Genomic DNA, 10376 nt, shown 5'->3' with positions numbered 1-10376 from the left:
CCTTGCTGTGCTGGGACATGGCTGGAGACAGAGGTGCCACAGGCCAGCAGGGTCGGAAATGTGGGGACCTCAGGGTCGGGTTGGGGTGACCCCAATGTCCCGGCCCTGTGGAGAGCCCTCAGGGCTCGGGGGCCATCCCAGGGGCTCCTGATGTAGCGAGGTTTTTGCTACCAACTATGCATTTCTTGAGCCAAAAGATCAGCAGTGTTTGGGCCTGGGAGAAAAATGCTTCCTGTTTCCCCCCCACCCTTTCCCTTTTTTTGTAAGGGACTCTTCAGAAAACTTTCCTGGTAGTTGCTTGTGGTTCTTTTCTTGGTGTTGGTGGGGGTTTTGTTCTCTTTTTTTTTTTTTTTAATTAATTTCCAAGAGAAATGTCTTCCGGGGCGATGCAGGACTGGGGAGGCTGTGCCGAGCTGGGGGGGTCTCCCAGCCCCTTGGCAAAGACAGACCTCCCCACCCCGGGCACGGATGTGCCTTGAGAGCTTCCCATCCGTGGATTTAAGATCCAGCATCTGCCAGTGTGGGTGCCCGGGGACACTTCTGCTCAAGCAATAATAACCCTCCAGGGCCAGGCTCTGAGGAGGTGTCAGCGAGAAAAAAAAAGGGGGGGAAAGGCAAAATGAGGCCAAGATCGTTAAAATCAGGAAGAGCAACCCCAGGGCAATGCGAGGCCCCTCTGTCTCTGCATCTGCCCGAGGGGGGTTGGGATTCCCGCGGGTTCAAAAGGCACTTTTGGGTTCATTTTCTTTGAGTTGCAAAGTTGAAATCTGCAGGAGAGCAGGACCTGGCTCATCCTTTGCAGGGAGGCCCTAAGGCCCAGGAAAGAAGAGGAGGGAAAAGCTGGGAAGAAGCAGTCCAGGAGAAGGTCCTGGCTGACACCTCCATCCCAGATCCTGCACCCTCCAGCGCTGAGGACCATGGGTCGATGTCCCTGGGGTTTCTCCCGGCTGCCACAGGGGTGGTTCCTGCCGTCCCATCCCGCCCCTTCCCAGGCTTTGCCCTGGCTCTGCCTCAGGGCGTGGATTTTTGTGTGTGGGAGAAGGAATGAAGCAGGAATGGAAGACCTGGATGTGGCCTGGAGGATCCAGGGAGTTCATTGCTTCCTCCTCCTCTTTCTCCTCCCATGTGCACCCTAGGGGTTGCTGCAGGTCCCACCATTGTCCCCATTCCTGCAGGGACATTCCCCACCTGGATGTCCCTTCTCCAGTCAGTGATGGAGGGGGAACTGGGAGGGGGCAGCTGCCCTTGCCCTGATGGGCATCCCAGAATGGCATTGGAGCATCTGAGGGGTTGGGAGCTTTGGGGGGCACAAGTGGCTGCTTAGAACATCCCCCCAACCCTGTTTGTCCCTCACAGGGTCCCATCCATCCATCCGTCCCTCCATCCATCCATCCAATCCTCCATCCCTCCCTCCATCCCTCCATCCATCCCTCCATCCCTCCATCCATCCCTCCATCCATCCATCCATCCATCCATCCATCCATCCCTCATCCATCCCTCCATGCATCCATCCCTCCATGCATCCATCCATGCATCCATCCATCCATCCATCCATCCATCCATCCATCCATCCATCCCTCCATCCATCCATCCATCCATCCATCCATCCATCCATCCATCCCTCCATCCATCCATCCATCCATCCATCCATCCATCCATCCATCCCTCCATCCATCCATCCATCCATCCATCCATCCCTCCATCCATCGATGCATCCATCCATCCATCCATCCATCCATGCATCCATCCATCCATCCATCCATCCATCCATCCATCATCCATCCATCCCTCCATCCCTCCCTCCCTCCCTCCCTCCCTGCCGTGGCTCCGGCTGTCCCCGTGGCCCCGCGTGCCCGGTCCCCTCGCCCTGAGCCGTGCATGCCGTGTCCTACCAGGGTCCTGTTTGGTGTCTGGGGTTTTTTTAACTTTGGGAGGGAGGTGGGAGGGTGGGGAGGGGGTCGGGCATGGACCCTCACAGTGGGAGCAAAGGGCAGTGCAGACCTGGCACAGTTTTCTATGTAATGAGCATGTGAGATGTACTTGTGAGCAAAACAAAAAATGGGGGGAAAAAAGTGACTTTTGTGGCTCATTTGGGTTTTTCTCCCCCTTTTCTTCCTCATGTGCCTTGATAAGAAAAAGCAAAATCAATGGGCAAAGAACCTGGAAAGGGCAGGAGCACCAGAATTGACACCTTTGAGCTCTCCAGACCTGCTGCAAGCTGGGAAGCCCCTGGAATTCCCACAGACCTGGAATTCCCACAGACCTGGAATTCCCACAGACCTTTTCCCCTTTCCAGGGCTCTGCTGGGATTTGCAGCCCCCGAGTCCATCACCACCATCAGTCGCACAAACCCCACATAAACAATGGGAAAGCAGCTCCCAGAGGGTACCAAAGTCCATATTAATAACTAATAAATGATTAATGCATGCGTGCTAATGAACTGCTGCTGCTATTAATCAATTATTAATTATTAATGCAGTGTTTATAAGGATGTGCCGAAAGTGGAGGGTGCAAAGGCAGCACCTCAAGTCCTGCGTGCAGGAAAATTTGGGTTGGGGGGGTTAAAAGGAGTCACACCCACACGAGAGTGCACGGGTGTGCACAGACACACGCACACGCACGGAGCCAAATCCCGCGGATGGGGCTGGAAAATTGAGCACTGGGAGCTTGTGCCAGGGGAAACTGAGGCACGGGGGGCACTGCCGTGGGGCAGGAGCCAGTGGGGAGGGGGAGGAGGTTCCTCCTCCACAGAGTGACCCTCCCAGTGCCCTCCCCGTCCCGCCAGCCCCAGGGCACAGCCTGGCCCCCCCAAGGCCACCCCTGTCCTTGGCAGAGCTGCCATCGCTGTCCCCACCACGGGCTCAGCCAGCGCGGTGTCCCCTTGCCCCGCTGTCCTTGTCACCCCTCCGAGGGGCCGCTGCCCGTCCCCAAACCCGCCGTGTCCCCGTGCCAGGCTCGGTGCCTGCCCCGCTCCCCTGCCGGCTCTCCCGGCACGGACCGGGCGGCACCGGGAGCAAAGCAATGCCTCCATCTGCTGGAGGAACCGGCCCTGGGCCGCTCCAGCCCGAAATTCCGTCCCCCACACACTCCCTGGGCTCCGGGGGGCTCCCAGCGCCCACCCCACCACACGAGGGAGGGGGGCCCTGGTTGCCAAATAAGCGGGAGGCTGCAGCCCCCACGGGCTGGGCGGGAGCCGCCACGGGAGGAAAGAGGAAATTGGGGTTTTTCTCTCATTTCCTGCTTCGAGATGCATTTCATGGCAAGGGAGGTGAAGGGTCGAGGTTGCAGCTCCTGCCTGTGCCCGGGGCTGTGGGGGCGCGGTGGGAGCCAGGACTGAACCCCCTGCTCCTTTTGGGGGTGAGCTGCAGGATGGGGATGCTGAGAGAGCACCCGGGTGGGTGCAGTGCCCCAGGGATCACCCACCCTGCCCTGAGCGGGGCATGGAGCATCCCCACAGCACCCACGGGCTGGGGAGCAGTGTCATGGGGAAAAAAACAGCAAAAAATAAAGACAGTCAGAAAACTGCAATTTTCCAGCAGCTGCTTTTAAAGATCCTATCTCCCGCTGGGAAGGGAAACCAATTTCCTTACAACCAAAAAGGCTGGAGCTAAGAAAAGCTTCCCTGCATCAGTCCCCCAAATCCAGGGGGAAAAGGGCTCAGCAGCTCCTCGACCTGAGTCTGCAAATGCCATCTGTGCCATCGGTGCCATCAGTGCCATCAGGGTCGTGTCCTGCAGCTGATTTATCCATCTGGACCAGGCAGCAGAACCCACCAAAGGATTCAGGGATGCTCCATGGCTTGGAGAATTAAATCAGCATTTTGCACACTCCTGCAGAGGTTGGCAATAGGAAACGGCTGTCCTTGTTAAGGGCTTGGGTGGCTTTTAAACTTGGCATTTTCTCCTTGCTTGTAATGAGACAAGTAAGGAATTTCACAGCTAAAAGGCAGTTCCTGGCTGCTCCTCTTTCCCTGGCCACTTCTCTCCAGCTTGGCAGGATCACAGGCATGGCAGGAATTCTCTAATTTTATTCCTAACATTTTCTGGTACTTCTCAATGGTAATTTTATCCATTAGGGGAAAACAGCAATGCTTCTAACAAATTTCTTCCCTGTGAGGGTGGGCAGGCCCTGGCACAGGGTGCCCAGAGCAGCTGTGGCTGCCCCTGGATCCCTGGCAGTGCCCAAGGCCAGGCTGGACAGGGCTTGGAGCAGCCTGGGACAGTGGAAGGTGTCCCTGCCATGGCAGGGGTGGCACTGGATGGGCTTTGAGGACCCTTCCAACCCAAACCAGTCGGGGTTGCTGGTGCAATGTGGGGTGGATGGTGCAGGCTGTCCCCTCCCAGAGCCCTGCACCTCCTCCCTGAGCTGGATCCAAGCGTGACTCAGCCCCATAGGGTTTTTTATCAGCTCTCACACGCGGCCTCAGCACCCAGAAACGGCCCCAACCCCCGGCTGGCCTGGAGTGGGATGGGGAATACAGAAATAAATACACAGGAGGGGAACTGTGGGCTCCTCACGGGGGTGGCTGCAGGGTCACAGCACCCACTGGCCCTCCAGAGCCCTGCAGAGGCGCCTGGATCCAGGGTCCCGCTGTCCTGGTTGTGTGGTTGGGTTCAAGCCGTGAAATTTTCTTCTTTCCTCATGGAAACCCACATCTCCCAAAGCCTGCTCATCCCAACCTCGCTGCTCCCAGGAGAAACCCCTGCAGCTGCCTTCCCACAGCACCCACAGTGGCACCACCGATGACTCCAAGAGGGAATAGAAGGGAGGAAATATTGAAATATTTGGGGTTTAGAGTGTGTTTAAAAAGTGACTTCATCCTAGAGGGGACAGAGACCAATGGAAGGATTTTTTCCAGCAACTGAGTTGGGTCACTTGGTGCTCTTTGAGCACCTGTAAAGCTCTGGGAGACAAAAGGTGTTTTCCAAGAGCTGGGCTCCTCTCATGCAATGGCTGCAGGAAATCCCGGAAAAAAGATCACAGATCAAAGAATATTCTGAATTGGAAGAGAACCACAGGAATCATCAAATCCAACTCTTACAGGAACTGAACCCACAACCTCGGTTCATGGAAGAAAATGAAAATATTCCCACTTGCCGACCCACCCAGAGAAACAACCCAGAGGATGGAGAATTAATTTCGTGATGTGAATTACAGAATTATAATTTGTCACTTCAATACAGGTTTGTGGGGGCAATCCCCCTCTCAAAGCAGCTGCCACCCTCCACGCCATCCCCGGAGCCACCCGGGAAGGAGGAGCAGCCTGAGGCTCCACGAGCAGCTCGGGGCACACAAACCCGCAGGTGGCACTGGCGGTGACACAGTGACCACGGCCGGGGCAGGGCCGATGCCGGGGGCTCCGGGGGCTGCCGGGGAGCGAGGCCCAAGCCCGGCTTCCTTCAGCCGAGCGCGGAGCGGGTTTTGCAAGCACATCCTGCCTCAGCCTTGCGCAAGGCGGGTCCCGAGCGCGCCATGGGCAGCGCCAGGACGGGCTGGGATGGGCGGCGGGAGCTGCTGCGGAGCCGGGATGTGGAGCTGGAGCCCCGCGGGACCCCCCCGCTGCCAGGGACAACTCACAGGTAACGAGGGGCTCTGCAGAGCTGCTCAGCACGGCTGCCCCAGCCCGGCGCTGGGGGACACCCCGGGCTCCCGGGGGGCTCTGAGCGGGGGCACGGCCTGGCCTTGCTCAGCCACTGCTGGCCCCAGCAGGATGGGGAGGTTCAGACAAAGCCGCCGTGGTTTTGGTACCGCTGGTAGCGGCCAAGTCAGAGCCCGGTGCCAGGACAGGGAAGTGAAACCCGGCGGCTCCATCCCAGTGCCCTCCTCCCTGGGGCTCCCTCTGCGCCCTCCCCATGCCCAGACCCCTGTCCTGCCCCTCGGACCTGCCAGGGGGTGTCAAAGGCTTTTCCTGCTCTTGTCCCACACCTGTACCAGCATTGTGTCCTCCTTGGGGTCACCCAGCAGGGACCACAGGTCACAGCCCCCGGCACACATGGGTGTGTCCCACGCAGGTGGGAACCAGCGCCTGTGGAGCCCCTGGGGCAGCTCCCACCCCCAGGATTTCCCAGTGTGGCAGCTGGAGTCACTGCGCCACCAAACTCCCCGTGTTTCTCCCCAAAACCACCCCGCCAAGGCTCCCCCGACCACTGCTTCCCCTTTTCTCCGTGCTCTTCCTCTGAGCCGGCAGCGAAGGCGGTGGGACCCGCGGGGCTGACGCTGCTCCCGGCTCCGAGCAGGGCCAGCTCCGTGCCCTGCAGTGCCCGCCTGGACCTGGGCGCCCCCGGACCGGGCACCCCCATGCCGGACACGCCGGGGGGCTGCCCCCCTCGGTCCCCCAACTCAGCCCTCATCTACAGCAACGTGGGTGAGTGACGCCCTGACCCCGCTGTGCCCCTGCCTGCCGAGGGGTCACCTCGGACAGTGGCACGAGCCCCTCTGCTGTCCCTGTCCTCCCCCCGTGTCACCCCCCTGGCTGGTGTTGGGTGTGGCTTTGCGGCTGGAAATACGCAAGGGAGCAAAAGAACAACGTGCTGTACTCCCATCCCATCCCATTATCCCATCCCATCCCATCCCATTATCCCATCCCATCCCATCCCATCCCATCCCATCCCATCCCACTCTCTCCTCCTCTGTCCCGGCTGCCCTGTCACGTCTGTCCCCCCCTCCCCAGGAGAGCTGCGGGCCCACCTCGTTCCCCGCAAGGCCAGCCGAGGGGAGGGCGCTGGGAGACCCCTCCCCCAGCCCGACCCGGACCCGCTGCCGCCCCCACTGCCCAAAAAGCAGCTCCAGCGAGCCGAGTCCCTCCCGGAGCCGGGATCATCCCACCGCTGCCATGGCGACCCTGAGCCGCGGGCTGGCAGCATCATCTACAGCATCCCCGCAGCCCACCCGCGGCCCGGGCAGGGGGCTCCCCCGCGGGACAGACCCTCCTGGGCTCCCAAGAAGCCCCTGACCAAGTCCCAAAGCCTGGGGGAGCCGCCGGCCCGCAGCAGCCCCCAGAAAGCCCCAGCCCTGTCACCCAGCCTGAAGGAGCTGACATTCGGGACAGCGGACGGGGAGCTGGGGCAGCTCCTGGAGAGCCCGGCCGGGGTCTGTGCGGTGGTTTTGGGGTGCCAGGAGGCCTCCCTGGCCCGGCTCTCGGCTCACATGCAGGAGGAGCTGCTGGGGCCCGAGGAGAGGCAGCAGCTGCTTGAGGCAGAGCTGGCAGGGAAGCGCTGGGCAGCGCTCGGAGTCCTGGACCCCCAGTCCTGCTGCCAGAGCGGGGACGCCTGGTACTTCAGGGTGGGCTTCACCTTCGAGCACAGGCAGCTGCAGTTTGCAGCCAAGGTAAGGGGGACCGGGGTAAAAACCCAGGGAGGGCAGAGGGAGCCAGGAGATCCAGGAGTGTTGGCTTTTCCATGGAACATGACTGTGGGGCCACTTCCCCTTCCTGCACCCACTTCTGCATTTGCTGCATTTGTGCTGCTGGCGGGGGCTGGGTGATGAGGGGACAGTTCCTGTGGGTCAAGGGACACATCAAAAACGGCCCTGCTGGGGGACATGTCCTGGTAACTCAGACAGAGGGGCCAGCACAGGCAAAGGAGAGGCTGGAGCAGAGCTGGCTGCCCGGCAGAGCAGGATTAACCCCAGCACCACCCTCATGTCCCAGCTCTTGCTCAAAGCCACCCTGGCTCCGTTCCTGGGTTCAGAGGGTGCATGGGGACCCCAGCACCACGTGTGGGTCAGAGCTGGCAGGGTGGCCCAGCCCAGGACAAGGCTCTGTCCTTGCACAGCTGGCCCTGTGCTGTCTGTCCCTGCAGGTCCCCAAGCCATGCTGCTCCAGCCTGGGGGTGTCCCTGGGGACACACTGCAGCATCCAGCGCCTGCTCGGACGCTTCACCGACCGCCTCCCTCGGGAGCTGGTGCTCCCAGGAATCCCTGGAAAACAGAGTCAGGGCCCTTCCAGAGAGGAACCAGCCTGCCCTGCCCCCCAGCCTGTCCTGCAGGTGCTCCTCTGTGCTGAGGTTCCCCAGCAGACCCTGGCAGACTTCGTGAAGGGCTCCCACGCTTTGCACAGCACCAGCCCCGGGCACTACGAACGCCTGGGCTGCCTCCTGCTCCTGCAGCTGTGCATGGGGCTGGAGCACCTCCGGGGGCAGAACGTGGTCCAGGGAGACCTCTGCCCCGAGAACCTGCTGCTGGTGGAGTGCCCGTGTCCCCCCCAGAGCCAGCAGGGCCAGAAGGAGCCGCTGGGGTTGTCCCTTCCACGGCTGCTCATCAGCAGCTTCTTCAAGGTGCAGGAGAAGCCAAGACCTTGTTCCAGCAGCCAGGAGCAGGACTGGAGCCAGGGTCTGGCTGCACCCTCCCTTCCAGCAGCAGCTGAGCTGAATATGGGCAGGCTGATCTATCAGATCTTGCACGTGGACATCTCCCTGGAGAACATTCTGGGCTTCAGAAGCAAAAAGCTCCCCGAAATCCCCTCACTGTCCATCTACTCGGCGGGACTGAAGCGCTTGGCCACGCTGCTGCTGCACAGGGATCCTCAGCAGAGGGTGTCCATCGAGCAGGCCAGGGGCATCCTGCAGGTGCTGCTCTGGGGGCCACGCCAGGAGCTCTTTGCCAGGAGCAGGAAGAGCCTGGAGCTGCTGCGGGGCTGGCTGGAGGTGAAGAAGGCTCTGCTGCTCCTGAGGTTTGCAGAGGACTCAGCCGGGGCCAGGGTCAGCCCTGGCCTGGAGGAGTGGCTGTGCTGCCAGTATTTCCAGGGGGTCACTGAACACACCCTGTACCAAGTCACCCAGGTTCTCTATGCTCCCTGAACCAACCTCCTGCTCAGCCTGCCCAAAGGTCTCCTCAAAGCCAAGAGCTCACGAGGGCCTGGACAAACCTGTCCCTGCCCATGGCAGGGGAATTGAAACTCAATTATTTTTAGGGTCCTTTCAGCCCAAATCATTCCATGATTCTGTGAAATCCACCAGTTCCTGAGAAATCCAAGCAGGTCCTCGCTGGGAAAGCAAACCTCAACCCACTCCCCCCAGAGCCCATGAATGATAAAGTTGGAATCAAACTCCCAAATACAGGGTGTGGGTTTATATCCTCAGACAATTTTTGCTTGATACTCTAAGTCTAGTTTATCAGAACAACTGAGGAAAGGCAGCTGGATGGGAGCCCCAAGCACCAATTTAGTGGCTGATAATCCCAAGTAAAGTTTATGGGGTCCAGACATTGCACAAAACCCCCTCAGCCTTTTTGCAGCCATCAGGGTTTTGCTGTTTTAAATGACACTCAAAGCCACCCATCACAGCTCACCCTTCTCAGCAAAGGAGAAACAACAGCTCTGTCAGCCTGTGCTTCCCAGAGATAATTTGTGGCACAGTCACAAATAAAAATGACATTTTAAAGGGAAAAAATACAGCTTCAATAAAACCTGGAGCTGAGCCTCTCAAACCCTGGTCCTTTATGTGCTTCTTCGCCAGCTTTACACACTCCAGGGATGGATCCAGAGGGAAACACAAAGCCAAACTGCCCTGCCCGGTGGTGATTACTCAGAACAGCCTCCATGGGCTCTGGTGAACAGCTCAGGTGATTTGTGGGCACCAAGGCAGGGCTGTGGCATTTGCTCCTTGCTGTGGAACACCTGGCAGCACGTGGGACCTGGACCCAGTCCCCAAATCCACGTGGATGCCAAGGGAGCAGCATGGTGAAGGTCAGGTCATTTAAATTATTCCTCAGCAGTTATTAATCCACTCACAGCCATCTAGAGTGGGTATCAGGAAAAATTCCTTCATTGAAAGAGTGATCAGGCATCAGCACAGGCTGCCCAGGGCAGGCACCATCCCTGGAAGTGTTCAGGCAATGCGTGGATGTGGCACTGGGGACGTGGGTCAGTGGTGGTGGGGTGATGTTGGACTCGATGATCCTGGGAGGTTTTTCCAACCTGAACAATTCCATGATTCAGTGACTCCATCACCTGCCAGCAGCAGGGCTGTGCAGGCAGTGGGACAGAGCCTCCCCACGTCTGCTGTGCCCACGGATGTGGCAGTGGCTCCCCAGGCCATCACCAGAGCCTGGGGCACGGCTGGAGGAGGGAGGATTCCTCCTAGGAGTCTGTGAGCTCCAAAAAACAAAAATAAACCAGAGCTGGGACCCTCTCAAGATGCAGAGAGCAGCTCAGTCCCAGCTCCCTGCTTGGTTTGCTCCCACCTGGAGCAGCACCCAAATCCCCCAGCGCAGCCTCCCTGCCCAGGCTGGACCCCATCAGCCCTGGCACAGAAATGGGGTCCAGATCTCATTCCAGGCCCTCGGGCCAGCACTGGGTGTCCCGGGAGAGCCCAGCCCTGCTGTCCCCGGCTCTCCTGCAGTATTTGCCGTGGCTACGAGAGGGCAGTAAAGGCCACGGC

General features: G+C 59.5%; 1 protein-coding gene across 1 annotated transcript; it reads left to right on the top strand.

The window, feature by feature from the left end:
* Positions 1 to 5320: 5320 nt before the first annotated feature.
* On the top strand, positions 5321 to 9423 carry PEAK3 (PEAK family member 3). Its single transcript, XM_063404962.1, has 4 exons — positions 5321 to 5579; positions 6237 to 6364; positions 6671 to 7326; positions 7800 to 9423. Exons 1-4 carry the CDS (start codon positions 5473 to 5475, stop codon positions 8793 to 8795), a joined length of 1887 nt encoding a protein of 628 aa, XP_063261032.1. The 5' UTR covers positions 5321 to 5472; the 3' UTR covers positions 8796 to 9423.
* The last annotated feature ends 953 nt before the right edge of the window (positions 9424 to 10376 follow it).

Source organism: Prinia subflava, chromosome 8, assembly GCF_021018805.1.
Source record: "Prinia subflava isolate CZ2003 ecotype Zambia chromosome 8, Cam_Psub_1.2, whole genome shotgun sequence".
Lineage (NCBI taxonomy): Eukaryota > Metazoa > Chordata > Aves > Passeriformes > Cisticolidae > Prinia > Prinia subflava.
Note: the sequence above shows the minus strand (reverse complement) of the source record. Positions and strands in the feature narration are given on the sequence as shown.